This window comes from Pieris napi, chromosome 14 (assembly GCF_905475465.1).
Source record: "Pieris napi chromosome 14, ilPieNapi1.2, whole genome shotgun sequence".
Taxonomy (NCBI): Eukaryota; Metazoa; Arthropoda; class Insecta; order Lepidoptera; family Pieridae; genus Pieris; species Pieris napi.
The window spans coordinates 6024710-6049653 of record NC_062247.1 but is presented as its reverse complement, the minus strand read 5'-3'; the positions used below and the strand labels follow the sequence as shown (position 1 = coordinate 6049653).

The 24944-nt window shown below is 32.0% G+C and overlaps 1 protein-coding gene across 3 annotated transcripts in view; it reads right to left on the bottom strand.

Moving 5' to 3' along the window:
* Positions 1-24944, bottom strand: part of LOC125056020 (hormone receptor 4) — a 65125-nt gene that overhangs the window by 16204 nt on the left and 23977 nt on the right. Inside the window, exons 1-2 of one of the 3 annotated variants that reach the window (XM_047658830.1) lie at positions 16684-16850; positions 2817-3035 (exon numbers count right to left, since the gene is read on the bottom strand). The exons of 1 other annotated variant lie outside the window; for it this stretch is intronic. In XM_047658830.1, the coding sequence (XP_047514786.1) occupies positions 2817-2832 (16 nt within the window). In that variant the 5' untranslated portion in view covers positions 2833-3035; positions 16684-16850. Of the gene's footprint in view, positions 1-2816; positions 3036-16683; positions 16851-24944 lie in introns of those variants that run through there. One more of the 3 variants, XM_047658829.1, reaches the window with a different exon arrangement.

The following is a 24944-nucleotide window of genomic DNA, read 5'->3' as shown; positions in this document are numbered from 1 at the left end:
AAATGACGAAACATCAACTTGATTTGTTTTAGTGAATGATATTTTTGTGGTTTTTTTAAGTTTTTTGACGATGTGTCTATCAAATTAAACACTTAAATAAACCTTATTTAGAAATGTTAGAAGGACATTTCATTTCCTTACATTTATTCTAAGATGTTTTATAATAGACGTCGGTCGATCGTATTTTCAAATTTTCTTTTTATAAATAACATAACTCAGACGTGTAAATTTTTTTGGCTCGCGTATTATCAATTACAAATTCGTGTCAAAGACCTTGATAGTGTCGCTTTAATGAAGCAAATAAAATGTCTGTGTAGTGCGTCGGGACTTCTACATAAGTTTTGTTTAAGGTCGGTTTAAACTTCCGCAACTCAATAGGAAACGGCTATGTTAAATATTTTACATAGGTTTATTTTTAAAAGACAGGAAATATGTAAACATAAGAACTTTTGATCTCGATATAATTATTTATAATATGACTAAATTAACATTTATTAATTACCAATTTTCTTTATCTTCCATAAATATTCAGAAATATAGTCCAGTAAGCAATCGACCATGTTCCTTTTTTAAAATTATGATTTTTAATAATAGCAATAAAGGAATTTCAGCTGTTTTAAGATGTTTTAAAATCAATAATTTATTTGTAAGTAAAAATAGATCATACGCCATTGAACGTTAAATGTAATAATAAAATATTATACCGGTTAAACGAGTAATGACCTTTTCAAGTGGGGTCAAAGTTTTCGGGTGGACTAATTCGGTTTGTTTGAAATTTAGTCACGCACATAAAGTATCAAAATATTTTAGTCTAATAAAGGTCGTTAATTAGTATTTTTTCTAAGAATCATAGAGCACTCATTCCTCTGTCTATTTTACTCTAATTGTCTCTCTCTCTGAGTGCTCAGCCTTCGAACTTTGCACAGGAATTTGAACCCACGATAACCACATTTATAAGCACTACGTGCTACCAATAAGGCCATGGACAAGTAACTAGTTACAGCACATAATTATTTTATAAATCGATTGACGTAAGTATCTGTTAGTTACCCACCAAGTTTCTGTCTTAAAAATATTTCATATGCTCTGCTTGAAGGTAATATAAATTCATTGCATGAAGTTCATCTTAGCGGTCATTGGAAGTCGGAAGAATAAACAGTTCCGGCTACAATGTCACTGCCGGTGCGAGGCCGACTTGTTTCGGTGACAATTTAATACTTTAGCTGGGTTTCATTGGGTGATATTTAATCACTTTCAAAACACGAGAGTAGTTTTATTTTCGTTTTAACCTATAACGTAATATTTATTTATTTAACCGGTGACTGCATCACGTTATATATTTTAAAGAAATTTATTAAATATTGAATAGCTTTTATATAGTTTTCCTACATGTTTCCAGAGGTTCGATTTATGATATCCTGATCAGGATTTAGATAGCCTTCGTGCGCACCTTGACATTAAGCTGCGCACGATTAAAATGATCAATCGTTCCATTTTAAAACCTCTAGTTACTTCCGATTTTGTACTTCCTGTATGATAATTATTTAAAAAACTTCTTAATAAATAATGCTCTTACTTTGTGAGATATATATATTATTGTGACTGAGTTTAATGAATATTTCTATGAGACTAAATCTTATTCTTTATTTAATAAGGACAGAATAGACTAAAGAAAAATTCGAAAAAGGTTATTTATAAAATTAATAGTAAGTATTCCTGGTAAACGAAATTGTTTGTCGACATAATTTGAATATTGTTATTGTTGACAACGAATATATTTATAAAAGCTCTCATATTGATCAAACATGTAAGTAAAATAACAGTCACGAATTCTCAAATTCAACAATGAACATTATGGTTGTTAACAGAACTATTATTATCTGAACAGGCATCCTCCCACTATACTGTTTTGAAAGGAAGTGACATTATACCTTTTCGCTTTCACCTCATTGGAAAGTGAGCGTAAAAAACACATTTTGGCAGCGACAAAACCATGAGGTCATTGACATTAACAAATCATAGAGTATAGACATAGGTCAGCCATATTTTAAAGTAAAAGTCCTTTGTTTGTTTTTGTTTGCCAAACATTTATGCAGTTCATACAAATTAATACATACTTGGATTTAATTAAAGCAAAATAGTTTTGAAATATAAATAAACGTATTTTTTTAACACAAGAGAGTCTGTTTTGACTCACTCTACTCCATTTCATATTCCGTTAAAATAATTTTCGTGATCGTGATCCATGAGACGATTTGAGAATGTCATGGCGAACCCAAAACGTGTCGTTGTTTCGCAATCCGCCGATTGTTATTTCCAAATAGACAATACTTATTCTGGTAGTAATAAAATTGCAAATTTATTTAATACTTCCATTAATTCGTATATACATACATATTTCATATCAATTGCCTGACATTTTTATTATAAAATTGTAAACATAGGTTTGAATATGGTATATTATTTTAAAACACATAGTATTAAAATGCATTCAATTAAAATGAAATTAAAATGTATGTTTAAACACACTTGCACAAATTCAAGAGTTATTTTTAGGTTTCCGATTAGTTTGAATTTTAGCAATAGTAAAATAATTAATAACAATGATTACGAAACATTCACATCGTTGACATTGCATTTTTTTAAAACACATTCTATATTGCGATTATTAATGCAAACGAAACACCGCGTAGCGCGTAGCACTTGCTACGAGCTACGAAACCAGGGAAATTTTCTGGCTCTGCAAGATATATTATTAAATTTTTTAAATATAAGATTTTAAATGAAATTATATTTAAAAAATATATATAAATTACCCATTGTAGAGGTCATCGTCTGCAGTTGAGTTGCGTGTGCGGAGGCGTCTAACGCCTCGGGCCCCAGCTTTTCGCCAGCCGACAGCTTGCTTAGCACGGCAAAATGCACATAACACAAAGTTCAACGTTTTCTAACCACCGATCACCTTTTCAATTTACGTCTTCTAAAAGAAACACCAACTATCAGCATAGTTTTTTAACGCAGCACTATGCACGTTCCTGCGAAGAAAGACACGGGGATAACACAAGTGAAGATTGATAGCGTCAGCATGCGCGCTCTCTCAACCTCTAGATTCGGCAAAACCACGATAACGACTGCGCGCAAATGTCGTCATGTCGAAATTCGAAACACTTTCACCTAAATATTCCGGCTCCGTTTCGGCAGACGCGGGCGTCGCTCTCGGCGCTCACGCACACACCGTCAACTCAGTAATTACGTACTGTAAAAATTGAGCTAGTGTTTTTCGTAGTCGACCTTATGACTGAAGTGCTCACCACCGAAATATAGTTATCTCTGTCTTGAATTCATTCACCGTTACGCGAGGCGTTTTTTGTTTCATTTTTTTATCTTGGTCGAGGACGCGCGTGTGAGTGTGCGATTTCGATAGCGGGGTCGATGAACTCGACAAGGGATTTCGTTAGATGTGCAGTAGAATTTCAGTGTTAGGTTGACTTTGATGTGAGTAACCAATATGTTACGGCGTGGCAAGGCATGTGCGGTTCCTACGATGGGGGAACTTCTCAATAACATCGTTAAGTAGGTCAGCAGCGTGCGCACACGCTGTACTGGCATCACTTTATATGAGCATCTGCTAACTTTATTTGGGCGTTTATTACAATAATTCCAGGTACAGATTGATAAATGAAACTATTATAAGAAACAATTAACGAAAATCATACAAACGCATCAATTACGGCAATGCAAATTTAAACTTGTAAAAAAATAAGCACTCATTTAACCTACATTAGCCATTAGTTTTTGTCCAAAAGGTTAGACGGGCGATGGCACAGTTTGGTGTTGTATTACATTAAAATAGAGTTCATTCGCATCGGCCTCTATTTGAAAATATCTAGATTACTGATTCATTGTGTTAACAATGAATAATTTGTATTAAACAGATAGGAAGCTATTCAAAGTATTGTAATTAAAGATATATATTTTACAACATAAAGTCTTCAAAAGTTGAGTCATACCTAATTAAATTAACTAACGTTGTATTTTTTTATATATAGTGTATTAATATACATTAAAATAATTAATTGTAATTATTTACCTTTCTTATTATATCCCTTAACTAACAAAATATTAAACAGAGAATGAAATTACGAAACACATTTATTTTTAAAAATGTCCAAGGTGTATCTACATATCTTTGTCGTCGTATGCGCATAGTCAGGTAGTCAAATATATATTTAGCTGGTAGTGTGAAACTGGGTTAACTATCCTCTTGTACATAATACCCAAAGTGACGCAAAATATGCACTAAAAAGAGGTGAAAGCGAACTCGAGGTAACCCATTTTTATTCAAAAACAGGAAAGGCGACATCAATAACGATGAAATCAAAATCAGTGTTGAATTTCGACACTCAGAGAACTGTATGTCGTTTTTCGTATAACTGTAATATGTCTATGTATATATATATAGGTAAATAGTACAGTAGTAGTAGCTACTTGTACTTTTTTTTTTAACTAAACAATATAATAGAAGTGTGAACAAAATTTTTCCAATTTCTATTTAAAAAAAACAAGACATTTTTCGTAAGGGAAAAACTAAATGTTTAATCAGGTATTGACTTGATAAGATCTTATCTCTTGTACGCCTAGATTCTTAGGTCTAAAGATTTTTGTAAAGGTGATTGACCTAACTGGCGAATTTAATCTTATGAGATTTGCAATGTTAATAAACCTAGGGTTTGATAAGTGACGCATATCCGATAGACAAGATTAAAATGTTTGTTTATTAGTGGGCTATTGTATCCACCTGCTGATAAATATCCTCCTATATTTAAAATTATTATATTCGGAGTTTATGAGTTGTTATTTCATTCAGACAACGAAGAGGTTTGTTGATAATTATCGTACAAAACATAATTTATAAGGTTGCAATGAGTTTCTATTAGGGGACTCGTAACATACCCTCTTAAATTTAAGTGATAACTGCTCTTTGGCTTCTACGACAAAAACAATATTATTGTTTTATTCCTAGGCTAGTCGGCTAGGACAGTCGGATATTTTATTATATTAAGAACAGAAATTGAAATTAACTCCAATTTAAAAAAAAATGTTAGAGGCTAAAATTGAAGTGGCATTGTATTTCCTATAAATTTTTAACATAATATATGCAAATAAATAAGCGGCTTTCTGTGACTCTAAACAGAACATGAGAGACTGGCAAAGTTTATGATAAAACTTTATAGGAAAGAAATTAGATCACAATAATTGGTACTACTCTTTCTATTCAAACAACTTGATTGCAATAGAAGCCTTTCGCTTTGGAACACACAAACATATAAATTGTTTTTACTTTAAAAAAAACATAGTGATAAAATTCAAGATACATAGAAACAAAACAGTCATTAGTGCAATTTTCCTCACTGTTAACTAAGTGAGGTCATTCACACTTTTATCGGCGATATTTGGAACTTACATATTCATGGGTTGATGTCCCTTTAATTTTGATACAGGCACATTAATAATACCCAGTCGTTACTTTAAACTTACAAATGCTGCAACCCTTTATGGGTTGCCTTCTTTACGAAATAAAGGTTAAATATCTGTACATATCAACTTTTATGTCAGATAAGCAGGATTACTTACGATATTTTAACTTATCGTACAAGCGCACAAGGGCTTAAAAAAGAAAAATCCAATGGAGGACCGTGAGTTCGAACGCGTGAACTAAGGGGTTTAGTTTACGCTTAAGTTACTAACATTGGTTGAAATTCTAATAAAATTAAGTAATAAGCTTAAAACAATTTAAATATTTGTAATAAATATAAATTTTCAAAACTAATAACCACCGAAATAATGTAATATAAGCTCACGAACATACAAATTTAAATCAATTTTCAGAATTCTTGCTGAATAATGTTCTTTCGTATATATCTGTCCATCCGCGACAATTTCCAAAATATCTTATTTTACGTGCGTGAGTGCGATTTTCAAAATATTCTGAGATTAAAATTTTAATCAACTGTCAAAGCTGCAAGTTCGCATCCTTGTGGTTTAGCCACTGCCTTTATGAATCAACCATAATAAACAATTGTTTAATTACTTAAGGTTCGAACGCAAAATTTGAAAGTAGTACATTTAAACAATAGTTGTCATGTCATTGACACAAGCGCCTTTATTGTTCAATCAGTTTAGCGGTAACCAAGTAACAATTAAATGCATGCCTAAACTGTCAACCGAGATTGTATCATTAGAAAGTTGGAGGTATTGGTTATTGTACTTGCAAATTAGATTTATACATTTAGTTAAGTATTTATAGAAAGTTTATTACATGAAGTAGGGAACTTCATCTCCGAACTTCACTCCAAACGAAGACTTATTAATATAAAAAAACAAACACACAGTTAGATATAGAACCTCCTTTATTGAAGGCAAAAAAAATACATTAATAAAAAATAAAACACTAGATATTTTTTGATTAGAGTTTCTTTATAAATTATATATAAGATATAAATATCACAGATATTGTAGTATTTTCTACTTTATATTGCTTGTTCCATCTGATTCAGATATTTTTCGTAGTTAAATAATGTTTTATCGTATTGTTTGTTTCCAAATCGACACAACAGTGGAAAGGATACAACAGTCAAAAGCTATTTGAGGTTTACATTACTTTTATAAGAGGGTTAGTGTATACAAGACCGAGATTAAAAATAGGACAGTATGTTGTGCTGGATCAAACATATCAATGACGTGAAAACCGTCAGATCTGCATCTATTTTTGTTTTTACTAATATTATATAGCAGATCTAACAATAAAAGCAATATTTGTAAAATAGTAATAGAACCAATCTAGTAACACGTACGTGATTGGAAGTATACACGGCGTTACATAATGGTAGCATTGTGTACGCGCCGCGTGCCTTCGGGCAGCGCCGACTTCGCCTGCGTCACCCGGTTTCACAACTCATCCACCACCACTGTTTTCACTTTTTCGCTGTCAAGAACTCGCCGATAAACACCTTACATTTACTTGATAATTTCGAAAATATCGTAAGATATCAAACATAGTTCTAAGTCTTGATACTTTGTACTTAAGTTCAAATTGCAAAAACCCATCCGAAATAGTAGAAAATGTATTGTAGCGAATATTTAAATAGAAGGCCGTATGACGAGTGGGTGCGAATCTTAATTTAAGTCGTATTCACTCCGAATAACATTGGCTTTATTCTGGCAACGTTATGTGTAAAGACTGTTATCAGTTATCAAGGAGTTGTAGAAACCTCGAGGCTGGTCAACGACCTTTTTTGGTTACTTGTTCACCATCGAAACAAAAGGTTTATTTTAATTGAGACACTAGAACCTTGAGATTCAGAATTACCAGTGTTGTCTTAGGTTATTGTTGCTTGTTTCATAATAGTGTAACGTTATTCATTTGTTTTACTAAATGTCAGAGATTGCTATACTATTTCTTTACAGGTATTTTATTAAATATATGATATTATAACATTTGACAGTAAGATATGCCAAGATTTATTTTTCGTAGGTAAATTCAGAACCTTATTTATTTCAAGATATACATAAAATATATGTCGCAGCCAACTAGCTTAATAAGCCGTTTAATTAACAGCCTTTTAACTACACGGCGCCGTTTAGCTAACGGCCTAAAAGATATTCAAGCGTACCGTTTGTTGCAACATTTAATAAGGCCATTCGTACGATAGAGTCACTATTTGGCAGAAATAAAAAAGATAAACATATGACATAAAAAATATTTCTTTTAAAATTAAATTGCTTAAGTCAGATTCACATTATTAATGTCACTACACTTTTCCATTGTAGTTGAAGTTTTTCATGCAGTTTTGGAAAACACCATCAAAGTTGTGTTTGCCGACGCCATATTGACTGTTTGAAGATTTCGTTTCAAGTTTGAGAGTAGCATAAAGTAGAATTAAATTTAAATTAACAGTCAAAAGCCTAGGCAAGTAATGAAACGTGATCGATCCAAGTCATTTGCCTAGCTGTTTAATCAACATCTTTCAGGCCGCTAGTTAAACGGCGCCGTTTAGTTAAGCGGCTAGGCTGTTAATTGAACGGCTAATGAAGCTAGTTGGCTGCGAAATATATAATATATAAATAAGAAAACAATGAATTCTGCTAACTTATCATAACAGTACGGTGAAGCTGACATTGCCTCTCACTGGGCCACGTAATATGAGTTACGCAAAAGGTCTTTACCCTTGTTTATTTAGGACAATTTTTTTAAGTGGTGTTTTAAAATAACTTTGTCAAAAGTTGATTCCAAAATACATTTTTCAATTAACATATTATTAAAGTAATTTCTTACATGAATATTTTTTATGTTTTACATTCATAAAAGCATTTTGATAAGCATATAACTTTACGAAACTCGTACATATCACTGGATCGTTTTTTTGACATATATAATATGTATTTAAAGTCTTTTGGTATTTAACAATTGGGTAACATAAACAGGAAAACCATACGATATACGACAAAGATTACGTAAAAAAGATGCACTGCTTCAGTGTATAGATTGATTCAGAAAGTCTTTATAAATTTATTTCCTGTACAGTGATTAGACATTTATTTAATAGAGTTATAGAGAGATTGTAACATCTTTGAAAATCATCAAAATTATATAGACTTGCTACACTTTAAAGAAAATTTCTCATTTAATGTAAATTTTAAAAGGTTTTAAATTTTTATTGATATCATTTATTATAAGGAAATATTTTATTATTTCATTAGGTGCACTGTAAATCCACTTGCGAATTAGATACATACATTGTTCGTGATTTAATTATTTGTATCAAGTGTAGCATTTTTAAGTAAGCGATTAACTCGGTCATTCTGTTGGCATGCAACTTCACGCTATACAGGAAAGACATATATCTTTCTATGGATATACTACAATAATGTATTAGAGGTTAACAGAATTTTTACTTTCACGATTATTCATAAATTTATGTTAATTAGATTATTTTTACTCTGGTACTCTTGAAAAATACATTTTTTTTACTATGCTACATGCCAAATTCTATAGTAATATTTTAAACCTCAACATGTGTGTACTATATTAAAATAAATATCTACTCTTCTTCAGCAGTTGTTTAAATATATATTGGGATAATTGGGTTAGTCAGCTGAGAGGGTGTTAGCAACGAACATGCGATCACGCGATGCCACAGTAACACATTAAAGAAACTAAGGAAAATGCCTTCCGGGGTGAACGGCCTTGTTGCGTAAAGAGTGGCGCAACCTGCGCGGGCGCCCCTCTACCGACCTAGAGTCGACGTATGGGGCTGATGGAATTTTTCGCTTGATTTTTGCCTAACATATACATATATAAATATATGTATGTATTACTTTTTCGGAAGAATTGTAATGTTTGTAGTCTTTTTCGCCATTTGCAAACTTGAAAAAATCAAAACAAAATAATTAATCGCTATTTTACCTTGTTCACAGTAAATAAAAAATCTACTAAAACCAAAATGTACCTCAAAAATAGACGATCAATCTTTTTTATCATTACAAGTACTTTTGGTAAGAAAATCTGAAGTTGAATAATGAATGTAACGATTTTTTAAGTCCGTAAATTATATGTAAATGACGAAATGAAATTTAACACCTAGGTCAAGGTTTTGCTTCTCTTCGAAATGGGAAAATTGCCACACATCGACCTTAACAGTGTCGGCCACAATATATGGCGAAATATTTTTGTACTCATACTGAATTTCATAATTTCTGGAATCACCGCTTTTCTAATAGCTTATAGGTATATCTTTTACAACAAAATTACTGTTATCATGATTTTTTTGGATAGCCTTATATTGGAAATTATTAAATTATGTAAAGTTTATTTTGAAAAAGTTTAAAAGTAAAACTTTTATTTTCGTAATTTCTCGAAATTTAATAATTTCATCAAATTTTATTTCTGGAAACAACTTCGAAGCGCTCTCTATATTTGTATAAGTAGTAGATATGCCAAAGAAAATGGAAAGTCAGTTATACAACGGCCATTTGAGGCGTGAAAGGCGTACGATTTTAATGTCAGTCGTGGTCAAGGTTTAGTTAAGCATTTAAGATCTTTAAGATTTTATCTTTGAATTAACATTTATCGATTATGGTAAAGGGCCGTCAAATTTGTATTACAAGTGTTTTCATACACGATTTCTTAAGAGTCACCGTCTTACAAAGCTCTTTCAATAGATATGTTAATTACTGTGATGTGCATTGCGTTGCGTTTATCATCACTGATGTAAATAATATTTGTCTTAATCGGACTACAAAGTATTTTTCTCAAGAATAGTTATTTTTCTCAATCATAAAAAAATAACTAATAACTAATTACTTAACTACATAATCATTAAAGTTTTAAATTACAAATATTAATAACACGGCACTGCAGACAGTATTTTAGGTAAGAAATTGACCTTATTAATCCTTTGATATACCTAGCTAAATGGAAATATTTTCAATCCTTAATAGTACAATACTGTCTTAATCAAAATACTTCGTTAAATTATAAACGAAAGTGTAGCATTAAGTTCAGTCCCGTTCAATAGATCGAAAAGTAAAAAGAGTAAAAGAAAGTGAGAGTACGGTCTAGCATGCGCAAGCGCAGACGATGCAACGGTATCGGGTGTAGATCGTGACGTCACTTAAAGCTTTACGGTAAATCCCGTAGGACCTGTCTTATTCAATACGAGTGACGTGTTATGTTATCGACAATTTTTTTATTATATTAACGTGTGAGATCTTAGAATCATTTATATTTCACGCACATTAAATACCCTTACACAAAAGTGTCTCTCTATTACACACAGTTTACGAAGTCTTAATAAAGTCTTTAAATATAAAATTTGTTAAAAATATTGAGTGATAATCATTGATTAAAATTTTTAAAAAGAGAAAATAAACAAGAAATTTATATCTAACTTAACTATACTTCATCGATAGATAAAGTCACGAGTCACGGCACTGGTCAAGCTATACCACTTTCTCTTTCGATGCGCACACATAGATGTTATAGGTTTGTTACATCATGCAAGTTTGGCTGACGCATTGAAAGGTCATCTATTAATATGCGTTCACTTTCCATACGAATACATTTTTAGATAGAAATTATTTAATAAACAGATCACAACATTTATTTGAAAATCCATACGCTGAAAGCGCGTTATTTCTACTGCGTTAAAAATGTTCAAGGAGAGTTTGAAAAGTTTGTTTGTAAAGTTAACACAAAAGCAATATCCTCTATTAAGTATACAAATATAAATTATTTAATAGATAATATTATTAAGCTATAAACAGTGTATGCAACTAATACTGTTTATAACGCCATCTATTATTGCATTACGGTATCAAATATTAAATTTACAATTCTATGCTGAAGAGATACTTAATAAAATGTGTAAGTTTGTTATCGACTCATACTCCATATAATAAGGTATCGGTTCGACATTTTATTGTGCTTGATTTACTAACTATTTAATTACATTTATACGAACCCGAAATATTTATTATTTCTCCAGATTCCGTATAAAATGTACTAAGTTTGGTCCACTAAGTCGGAGAAGCTAACTCTTTCAGTGCGGAATAATGATGCAATTAAAATCATAATAAGTATAAATCCGTTTTATCTAGAGGAAAACGCGAGGTAGCATAAGTCCGTGACTCCTACATCATTGTCACTAAGGTTCAGATGCAAGGTCGGTACGCTCAAGCCCTGCGTGGGAAATTCATTGGCAAATAAATTTAATTTAAGATCTTTATAGATTCTTCTAGTGTTTTAACTGAATTATGTATTATTAATAATTTATTTGTTGATAATCTGGGACAAAAAGTTTTTATTTAAACACGCGACTGTTACTCTTGCGTCACTAATATCTCGCGTATCTAATAAGTTTATTGAAGTAATTTTTTTCCTTGAAATATCCTCGTACAGTTTTCACATTTGATTTCTAACAAAGCTTTTATGTAAAAAAAATCAACAGCTATGGACTTATATTGCCCTAAAGTTTTAATTTAAAATAAATAAATCGAAACATTTGTTTGTATTTTAGTACCCTTTATTTTTTTGAATTAGTTGTTTAAGAATATTATTTCATATATTTTAGCTTGACTTGAAGTTGAATAAGTATGAATAACAATTCGTGTGTATTTTAAGATATTTTTTAAGAAACAAAATATGCGACATGTTCCGTTCTGAGCTTCGCAGAAACATTCCTACATATGGTACACGAATTGGTGAGTCAATTTTATGACTTTACTATCATTGACCTTAATTTCTTGACAGCACTTGATTACATATTATGTTCTTATGCTATTCTATAGTAATTAAAATCTATAGTGATAAATAAGAAATATTTTATTATGGTTAATATTATGTATATATTAATATAAAAAATCAATATAAAATTTATTTTTAAATAAGCCTAACTGAGGATCAAAATAAGGTAAATTTATTTTAAGAGGGCAACAAAATATCTTCTTACTTACTCTAAACATTTTGGATTCAATCGTCTTCAAAGATAAAGTGAGATTTTAGTGTGTAGACATGACGCTAAGTATATCACGTATATTAAAACGAATGGTATTTTGACATATGGAAGCCAAAGTTCACGCTAAGACTCGCCTTTGAATTTTACCCTTACTACAAATCTACGGAATTAAAACCGCGCAGTGTGAGTAACTGAACATTGAACTGCTTGTGTATAAATGCCAAGATTAGAGTGAAATATTCTAGACTCTACAATGGCCTACATACTACACCCATAAAATAGAAACACGAACGGAAACGTGCTATTTAAAATATAAGTTTACTTAGTATTCAAATTGGAGTTTCTACTTTTACTAGCGTTATCGTGTGGGAGCGATAATAGACTATGTTGGCGATATTATGAACTATTTACGAACCGTGACGAGTTGTGTGCGTGAATGTACTTGCATTGTCGGTTTCAATCTTGAATCTAGGGCAGTCATCCCGACTGTACAGAGTACAGTCAAATACAATGCAGCGTTATGCAACATTCGCACGTCAGTTTACGCGACTTGTAATAGTCTATTGGGAAAGTACTCCATGTCCGAAGTAATGTTCGAAGTTTCTGCTTACAATATGTAAAGGTATAAAGTACTTTTGAAATTAGCAAATTTATATGAATACGTACTAAGATACCAATCAATAAAACACAATTTATAATTAAGGTAACATAACACAACTTTTTACTGTACGAATTAAATATTTTGTAGCAACATAAAAATTCACCCCACCATTTAAATATTTTATTGCACTGACCATTTTATCAACACAATTAGTTAGATAGTTGAGATACTTGAGCACTTTTGTTTAAATAGTATCACTGTTTTTGTTTTTATGAATAAAGTATATATTGAAATTAACGATTGTAGTGGAAAATCACCTGCACTTTACATTCACTTGATAAAAGTACAGTTTCATATACGTATCCGTTACATATGATGAATTTTTCAATTCTATTACGCATCTAGCACCATTTCAATAATACATTCCTAGCGACAATACATTACCTTGCTGGCGTGCGTTGACGCATCTACGTGCAGCGTGACCTCTCGAAGTACTAACATCTATCCTGCTCACTCATACACCTAAATTACAAGTAAGATAGAGTCAGATGTCAAATATAAAGTTTGCGTCGACCTTCGCTTAGGTATCTAACAAAAATGAAGGGCTAATACTTCGTACATTTGAAGGTAAAACAATACAAACACTGGGTCCTAATTATGATTGAACCTTGTTCCTAAATTACATGAAAATTGGTATAACTTGAAGTACAAGAATGAATATAAACTTGCAAAACATATATATGCGAAGAATAGTGTCGATAGCTTAAAAGAAATGTTTACGTTACGAATATTTTAAAGCCAGACCAAAAGTATAGGCTAATTTTGAAACCGAAATTATTAATAATGATAAACACATAATTACTATAATAAAATATTTGTTATCCTAAATTTAAACAGTTTGATGAAATTGAAATGATTTTGGGCTCAGTACATTTAACGCTTTGCATATCCTTTCTAACTTTCACTGACCTTGGCAAAGACACAATAATACGCCTTCCAAATGAGATAAATAAGAATTACGACACACACATTTAACTTTCTATGCGCTTTGTAAATTTATTTTAATTGTATACAGAAAAAAGTTATTCATTTTTAAAAGAAAGACTATCTGCAAAACATAAATCAAACATACCTACTATTAATTAAATGTAAATGGACATATTTTGCTTACCGTCCTTTTTAAACGATTACCATATACCCGAGTTTATTACTCAACTTAACCCAGTGGTGCTTTAACCCTAAATCGGTTTTAGACTTAGCATCTGTTTCTTTGAGCAAACGAAGATTCCTTTGCCGAACGAGTAAGTGTTAATTGCTCATATAATAAAAAAATAGTATACTGATTTGACCGCACGACATGAGGGTTGAGTCGTACTTTAATCAATTAGTCCAAGACTTCTTCTTCTTAGTTAATATTATCACTACTTCATTTAATTTAAAATACGGGGAAAAGATTATGGTTTTGACTTGTGTGCGAGTGACTGGCATTAGTAATCCTCTACATGGATTTCAGATTATTTTAAATTGTTATTTTATTTTTCTAGCGGTTAGGTAACTTCTGCAGATATATCTCCGAGCCGTGATCTAAACCCTCTCGAAATAATTTTTATTTCGCCGGAAATTCATTCCGAATTAACAAGAATACAAAAAACGTTTTTCACACTTAGACCGAAAAAAATACTAGGAATACGTTATATTTTTATTATACGAAAACTATTTATTTCAAATGTCTCTCATCATTCAAACTGTCCGCGATCTTATCCGTAAGAGCATCAACTTTGACCTAAATGTGGGATTTAAAGAGAAAGTGCAGATAAGGGGACGTGATTGCGATACTTTAATACACTTTATATCTGACGAGATTTTGAACCAAGTGAGATCGGGCTTAATCGACTACTTTTACTTTTTATTAATCAATTTACTTGAATTCAAAATTGACATGATTATTTTTCTTTGCATTTACATCCTTTTTAAAAATGTATATCACTGGTAATCAACAAACTTAGTAAAGAAATAATACATTTTACATTGACAGGTGATATGAGTAAAACTATGTTAGATTTCAAAATATTATTCACAGCGTAAAATGGAAAAAAAATTGTTCAAAACATTATCAAATTTATATTAACATGCAACCATTAGACATTTTAACAAATCGAATGATCTTTAGTATTAAAAATATCATAGACATTTTTACTTTTGTATGATTTGAAAAGTAAACATTTTCGGATCAAAGTAAAATACCAATGGCTTAAAGTAACGTAAAGTTAAATACGGAAATGGAACTTGTTTACATTGGTGTTATCTGAAAGAATAGTGCAATAGACAGGTTGCCCGGCAGATAACCTAAACTAAAACGCGAACATTGATATGATAAGGCATTACTCCGCTACAATCATTAGATAAACATATAGGTCACTGAACCGACCTAGTTTTCAATCGAGAACTAACACGTCTGTGTGCGTTTTCGTAAAATTTACACAAACACTCATAAATTAAACATGTGTGTATGTGCGGTACATGTTTACCAAATAAACACATATCTAGCCAACATTTTAAAAGTGTAGATTGTAAAAGTAGCTATGCCGATTAACTTTATGTTCAGAAAAGTGTCTACAACGTAGCTTTCGTAGCACTTGCTACGGGCTATGATGTTATAAATATAATATTATTTTGTAAAGTCTTTATTAAAATTTAGTACTGATGTTCTAAACATAATTATTTTTAATCTTATTACTTACTTTTGTAAAAAAAGGATTTCATGAAAAAGGAAATGTTCCATAATGTTATTAAATAAAGCGCAGTATTCCGCTTTATACAACACTACTGACTACGCTTAATAAGTGGTGGTCAAATCTATTATCCATACATTTTATGGTGTTAGAATAGAAGATGTTAAATTATTTTCTATTAGGAAAGTGAATCAACAGGTATGTTTACCTTTCTTTTTGGTAGACAGTATAGTTATTGTAGTACATTTGAGTAATAAATAAAATCGCTCCCCAGTGATATATTGATTAAAATCTATTGTATTGATGTTACAATATACCGATAGGTGGCGATATTGTCAACTATTCGTAGCGAAACCAATATGGCGGCGAGCACCTATTTGTTAAATTACTGCGGTTACTCAATTATTTAAGATAACACAAATAATAACATATATTTTTCAAATTTATATACAATATTTTGATCCTACATATGATATTTAATCAAATTTATCGACTCATTGGGGGTGAATTTCTTAAAATATTTTTTTTTACTATTTAATCTCTGTTATTTGTCTTTACAGTGTTAAGGTAAAATAATACGCAAACTAGTCAACTATTATATATAAAAGGTGTATTTTTTATTTACATAAAAATACAGAAATACTCTATCTCGTATTTCTATTTTTTGTTGCAAAAATATTTATGTAATATAATGAAACAGTAAGCCTTCAATATGTTTTTTAATGTGTTTGGGATATGTGCGTGATTGTTAAAAAAATCGTGAAAAGTAAAAAGAGAGCGTGCATACCGCCGTACAAACAAAACAGAAGCTGTTATGTACCGTAAAACATCTCACCGTAATACATGTTCGAACTCGCCGGTTTTCTCAGAACAGTATTTCTATCCATTCAACTGTGTTGTATCATTATCAGTTCAGTGAAATAGTCCATCACACATACATACACGGCACAAGCGTGGAGCGTAGCGGGAGTCGCGTCACGGTTCGCGCTCGTACGGAAGTAGGTTAGTAACTAAAGTTTTGTTTGCGTGAGGCTGCGGCGCGGTGCACTCAGCTCGCTAACGCTGGCGTGCGACCCCGCTCGCCGCTTGGCGCCCCCCTTACTCTTTGCCCCCACCTCGCGCCCGCGCATCTTTCACTTTCGGGCTTTGAGCCGCCCGCCCTCAGGCTTTGTTAACGTTGCTGAAATGAGCGGGTCACCCTTCCATTCACAATTCGAGCCCTCACGTGAATAATTAAAGCAATGACGTACCCACACTACTAGAAAATGTCTTATATTATTAGCTATTTTCTAAAATAGGTAATCTGAGCAATGGACAGGAAAATAGTTTGAACTTAGTAGCGCCATGAATCAGAAGTTCCAACGTATATTTGTTGCAATCTTTTGTGAACAAAGTATTCGATCGGCATTATTGAAATGTCAAAAATAATGGCATAAACAAAACCGTAACCTTATAGGATTTGAATACTGTTTTAATACGTTTTGATATAATCTAATCAATAAACTGTCTACTATAGTCGGCCAAATCTGACATATGGAATAGAATGTACTGAATGTGGTGGCAGATCACACGCATTCGCAGAGTGCTTATTGTCGGTGGTTATGTAAGGCAGAGGCCGCATCGATGCTGCTGGAGTCAACGGACGGCATTGACACGCGGCCGTTCCCCACTGCCTGCGCTGCCCCCCTTCCCCCGTCCTGCCCCCGCGGCGCCCCTCACTGCTGAAACCAGCAGCTGCGAAATTGGGTCACGAGCTACGCCGCCTCACGTCCAAACCGACCAATTGATTTGGACCTCGCTGTGTCTAACCGTTACTTAGTAGTCGAGACAATAATTGAGAACGTAAAGAAATAACAGAGCTCATGACAAACTGGACTAAAATAACATCTTGTTACCAATTACTGTTAGAGTTCATAAGACAGGATAGATAGAATCATCTCGTTAAAGTAGATACTCTATTAGTTTTAGTTACAGATTTAAACTTCATATCTTGCATCGTAAACACATTAAAATATAAATAATATTGATATTTGAAATGACATAAATAGTTTCTAATATTAATGCATGAAAGATAGAGAAGGAAAACAGCAATGCACCGACCGAGCGTTAGAGTCAACGAACGTCATTGAAGTGATATGCTATGGTTTCTGTACTTTGTTACAAACGATATAGGGCTCAAATCGCTCTAACGCAATTACACAATATAGCCTTGGCTCTTACTGGCCTGGCTGACTTAGACATTCTATCTACTTTTACGAGTACATTACGCGAAGGCTCCAGCACTTGGTACTTAGGTTAGTACTTTGCGACTGCAAGATTGCACATGCACTGTAAACTTTTATATAGGTCCTCTGTAGTCCAGAATGAATCGATTATAAACACTCTTTATTTTTATTTAATATACTGCTATGGTGACTTTTCTGCAATGTTGTTTATTATAAACGACACAAAAGCGTTGAACAAAGCTTATTACTGCTCTTCCAGAGAACATACAACATATGTATAGCCTCAATACTTTGCAGTGTTATCAGATTATACAATTGAGGTTATAATATTAATTATTAAAATCATAATTAAATTATATATGATATCTATACCTGTACTTGTCAATAGTTTTAATTATATCTAGTTCCCTAAATTGCTTTGCGTAAGAGAATGAAAATATAAAAGTTCCAAAAAGATAATTCTGTAAGGTTTTATGCGGAAAACTTACGACGAACGGTATCTAGAGGCATTCAAAACCTACAACGCAATTCGTTTAGTTTGTACGAAAACCTGAATAGCGCTCAGAGGACATATTTCGACTTAAAAACGCAAAAATAATGTTCATGGTGTAAACCATTCCCTTCTTAATGTATTCATTCCAAATGCACATTACGTTTTAATGATCGGATATTCGTTTATTTTCTACCAATAACTGACGGAAACTTTGATTTATCAATTATTAAATAATTCTGATTCATAAATAACCGTTTAGTAATTGCATTATAAAGTAACAAAAATCTATCCATCTGTGCGACCACTCTCGTGTTTATAATTAATAGGAGTGTGGTTTAAAACTGTATATTACGTCAGATCAGTGAATAAATATTACTATCAATAGTAATTTACATTGAAAGCCGATTTATGAAGGTCAAGTTAATATTACTATGTTCGATTAAATGCAATTTAACATCGTCTGTACACATAATAAATAATACGATGTTTCTGCGTGAAAGAGATTTAAAAATATAATTTGAAAGAACATGGTTAGAAGATTGAAAAATAAAAGAATGTATCACTTCTACATCTAGGTGCCGGAATGTGCCTGTAAGATGCTCGTATTTAAATTTTTGTACATTGTTTTTATAAAGTACGGCAATTATAACTCCAAAATCAATACCTTTAGCTATTCTCGACTGATATGACCATGAATATTAATATGTTCGAAACAAGTGATTAATAGGGGGTACTCGCCCTAGTTTCAGGGCGCAGGCTGCATCGGGTCATCGAACGTCATTGACCTAACTACAACCTGCGCGCAGCCTGCGTTCGCCCCTACCTAGAACAGCTTGGTAACAGACATTGATTTTTGTACCGAAATAACTATCATACCACACTTTCCGAACCAGTGAATTTAAAAAAACTATTCAAAAGTTTGTTTATATGCCTATAATATTACGAAAACATATTTGTCTTCCTAAAGGTATGTGCTAAATAAATTTGATGTAAATATTGAGTTGATAGAAGTAGTGTTTCTTAATTAATATGAGATTGGATCCTTACGCTGGAATTTAACAATATATATAAAGGCTGAGAAAATAGGAAAGTATAGGGATCATAATTTGGAGGGTAATTACTTACAGAATTTATACAAAAATGTAATTTAAAAAGAGAAAGAGCTTAATATAAAATATTAATGAAAACGTTACACTGCAAATTTAAACTTTTTTCGCGAAATATTCCATATTTTCTCAGGACTACACTGGCACTGTCTAGATGCATCTTAGGTTTTCTATTTACAAAAGAGTTTTATTTCATACTCCTATTAAATTATCTCTGTAGGCGTTTGCCACCCTCAAGCCTTCCTACGCGCACAATTACTAATAATATCAAGTACTCTATTCAATTAAAATTAACTTAACTGAAAACTACAAATAAAAGAAGTGACGACAATTTGTCACTGCCTCACATTGGCGCGCAAGGATAAGAATAGAAATGATAAGCTGAGTTTACTACAGCGCATAAATATCTCTACTAGACTCTTATTTCCATATATGTATTAATAATAAAATACTCATCTTTTTATGCCGAGCCATCGTAGTTCAATTAAATGTAGTTTTTGTTTATACATTTTTATTCAATGTTTTTTTGTTTATAATGTAATTTTTGTGTATACATTTTTATTAAAATTTCCTTGCTTCATAGCTATTTGTTTGTTGCAGGTGAATCTTTTGAACCTTCCATCCCGAAACATTATATTTAACATTAGGATATTATAACATGCAAACTTATTTATAAAATTCAGTGCCACCGCGTTATACGTCAAGTCATGTCATAAAAACTGTAAATTAATGTCTGTCTCAAAATAGTTAACATATGAACCTAAGTTAAATGAAGATGCAAAAGGCTTTTGAACGTGCTCGCTCTCTTCAGATAGTTAAAGGAAGATGTCACGAAGTCTCCTACCATAAGGGTTACTTTTTGAGTATCGCAAGATGTGGAAGTGGGAAGTGGGGGGAGTGGGGAGAGGGGTGGTCGAGGTCAGCACGTGCGAGTGCAGGGGTTGAACGAACGTCATTGACCTACCTCCGAGGCCTACTTATGATAACAAGCCGATATCACTTGTTTGCGCTCCTATTACTGTTCTGCGCATCATTCTTTTGGTTATTATTAATATACCATTATTTAATTTGAGAATGTTGCGGAAATTAAAAGATAAGTTTTATAAAAAAACTAAAATTATAATTAGAACATTCTATTTATTTATTATCTTGTAAAATATTTTAACTGCGATTTTAATTGTTGTACTATAATCTAATTTTAAGGGCATTAATGAGACGTGAACTTCTTGAACCCTTTAAAAAACTCTAAATGGATTAATTGTAGATCTGTGTTATTTACTGAAACATAATATGTTATGCTTCTAAAAAAACTTATTACTAAAATTATTTTAGAAATAAAAAGGAAAATATCTAAGAAACGTAATATTTTTTAAGAGAAATCAGTCACCGTAGTGTTCAAATCTTGCGAATATAAAAAGTAATAGCAGCAAAATTACAAAGATTAATTAACATGTATCAATTACGAATAAATAACTCCAAAATGATCCGTGATTTTGCAGTTAATATCAATGTCAAGTTTAGCTACATTTCATTAGTATTTATGGTAATTACTTGAATACTAATTTATATTAATATCACAAAAGAGTATTAGATGTTTAAGTACCTACATTTTAATTACCACAAAATTTACTTTAAATATATTTAATTTATATTGAACATATATAATAGATAAGAAACGTAATAAAAATCATAAGTATCTTAACTAGGTACACAAGTCTTATTAAATAAAATGCATAACATGGACTAACAACATAATTCTTATGTAGTAGACAATTCTAGAGCTCTACAACAACTGAGTGGTAAACTTCCCTTCGCTGATTCCGCGAAAAATGCGAATACTTCAGGGAATCATTGGAGGGGGTTGGGATATAATATGAAGGTAAAAATACCAAGAGCAGTGCACTGGAGCCCCACTTCCTTCGGATCAATACGTCCGGGGAAACGACCCCGTGACCTCGTGTAAGTGGGACACCGCGCAGGCGCCTCCCATTAACTCGGTGCATCCATTTTGAATTGCTTATTTTCTATCTGCCAATTGATGAATGCTTAAAGTGCATTGCTTTTATCGTAATTACTTTGGCTTAAAATTGCTAAAATATTATGCATTATCAGGCAGTATATAATTTAAACCTTGAAATTTAAGGACGTGTTTTCCAGAAGCAAATGTCGGACCAAACAACCAACGCGACGAGTTGATAAAAATTAATCGCACAAGTCATATTTACGTGAGTTTAACTTTAACATTATAAATAAATTATAGACCTGTCATTTATTTTAAACTAAAACGTAATAAGTAACTAAAGTAAAAAAAATATTATTTAAAATGTTTTGAAACATACTTTAAAACAATTGAGTTTTTCTTAGTTAAATCCTTTTTTATTCAAACGACAAGTTTTTACAGAATCCAGAGTTTGGAACCTAAGCGAATGCTTTATGTCAACAAAAAAAAAAGTTCAGAACGATGACGCCGTATTAATTGTTATTGTGTTGCCAAAACGTCGAGAAACATTGAGATAAAAATACAATATAATAAAAATAGCTTACAAAAGACGAAATTAACGAAACGTACTACGTATTTATTGGTTGTAAATTCGTATAAATTTCAATGCGTCGGCCATTCAGGCTTATATATAGGCAATGCCAAGGTAACAGCCAAAAGTCGAAGTGAGGTCAGAGCCCAATGTCAGGGGCCCTAAGATTTTCTCTCGCAACTCAATTAAATAAAACATATTATTAACACTAAGAACACGCCAATCGCTTGGTGAAGCAATCACATGTTCAATATATTTTAAGTTATAGAATACATACTTTGGCATAGATAATATTATTTGCCATCAAAGGATATATCAGTTTTGGAATGTGATGAGTGTCTTAATTAAGTTTGTTATAAGTGAAAGATGATAAGTCTTTGATTCATGAAAATAATGGCTATTGGTAATTGAAATTAATATGATAAAACAAGTGTCGGCAATAATTATATAAAGCGTCCTATTTCGTGTCCTTTACATCAAAACATATGTTATGTACATAACATACGTTTTAAATAATATAAAATATAATTATGGATTTATTAATTATTTATGAGGTTTTGCAGCAATAGATTACTTTCATTATTTACTAAAATTTCATGACTATTTGGAATAACTCTAGCTAAATAGGGTCAACTCAAATAAACTGAAAAATAGAACAGTGAATTTTTGAAAGTTTTAAAAATTAGCAGTGCAAACACCTTTCATTATTGTACGTTAAGATATTACAACGATAATGTATTTCAAATACAATACTTAATATAATCAGAAGGTCGTGCTACGGAGTGGTATTTTAAGCTAGGCTTTAAGAAGATTCAAGAGAAGCAAAACATGTATTTTTCATGTGTACGCAACAATTTTGAAACAATTTGCTGGTAATAAATTTTATGCCAGTCATGGTTATTGGTAATGCTGTTCTCTCAAAGTGAGGGATTGTTTAATGGGAATAAGGAAATGTAAACCTACAAAAGTTCCATCGCTTTGTATTTATAAAACACCAAATAATTGTATCCCGGAAGTATGTAAATCAAGTTAATTTAAGTTAAGACATTTCATCAATTCACTATATATAAATATGAACTTTATACCTTAGTCATGCCTACATATTAAATATAAGTTAAGATGTCTATTTAAATAATATGTTTTATGAACATACAATAAAAAAAACGCTACTGTACATGACAATTGTTATATTGGTTACAAGCGAACCAGCTTGGACTCTACCAGACATATATCGCTGTAATAGAGAATAGTGTCCTGTAATTGATATATGGTAAGTACCAACACTAATTTAAATCCATACTTTATCATACGCGCTTCATAACGCAATAAATAAATGGTTGATTTGGACAGTGTTACGCCAATGTGAGCTATATGCATGGCAGTGACAGTGGATTGACCCCCCCTCTGACCTAATTTCGGGTTCCCGAGTGACGCACATATGTACCTATGACACAATCGGAGATCTTTATTCATATTAAATCGATACTTTATGTGATAACATTCTTAAATTACAAGCGGGCACCTGTTAGTCCGGTCAATTTAGACATCCAAGGTTACACTAATTCGCACTTGGCTGAATATTGGTAGGATTGCTCAATATACTATTATAAAGGAAATGTGAAAAGTCCTCATCGATCCGGCACGTGCAAAAAAATTTACTCCGGGTCAAAGATCACAAAAATGGGTTTTTCGCGATTTTCAGCAAAATGGTAAGTTTTATCATAAAATTAGCTTTGACAAAAATTGTAGATCAGATAATTATCTATAAAAAATGTCTGAAAACTTTTTTCCTAAGAGCCACCGTTTTTGAGATATAACGATTCAAAAAGTTGAAAGAGTTGTAATCGTCATAATATGCACACGTTTCCACGCCACCTTTGAGGTAGTGTACTTAGCGCTTTTTTTTAATGTGGTTTCCCCGGTAGGCCTATTCCACTGATCTTTTATGATTCTGTTTAATTTGAAACTATTGAATAACTGTAGATATTGACAAGGGCTGAAAATGATGAAAGGTGTGTAAATTACAAAAAATAAGAAAATTTATCCGTCTGAATCTAAATCATCATTAACTTCTGCTTTCTCTTGTTCTTGTTCTTCTTCTCTTCCTTCTCCTTCTTCTCCTTCTTCTTCTTTATCTTTTTTATTCTGGGTGTTAATAAATTGTCCCAATAATGACACATCGCATGTCTCTTCGTCAACATCAAATGAATCTTCAATTGTTGGCAATTCAACATTGGAGCATGACCGGCCTTGACAGTTTGTACATGCTACAGAACAAAACAGTCCAAATTTTTTGCAACCACATTTAGTACTACATCCCTTTTAACAGTTGCAAAAAATGGTGTTTAGTAGTTTTTCTGGTGCAGGTGGAAGTAAAGTTTTAACTGGCTCTAATGAATTGTCGACCAACTTCCAACCCCAGTCTTTTGGGTCTAACTGATTACCAAGCTACACTTGAACTTGGTAATATACCCGAAAAAGATGTTGATGAGCAGCCGCTGGGGTTGGAGGAAGACATGCTAACTGCACTTGTTTTTTATTTCGAGTATTTTTAACGAAACAAGCATATCTGAATTTATCTAAGCACGTAATTTTTTTAGGAGCTCCATACATAGCGAGAAGAAAGCGAATTCCGTTGGTGATAACTTCTTGTGGAAATGAATTACTCTTTTTAAAAACTCCAGCACACTGAACTAAATTTAGTTTTTCAAACATTTTAAACTTTGTTGTTTTACCTCTCC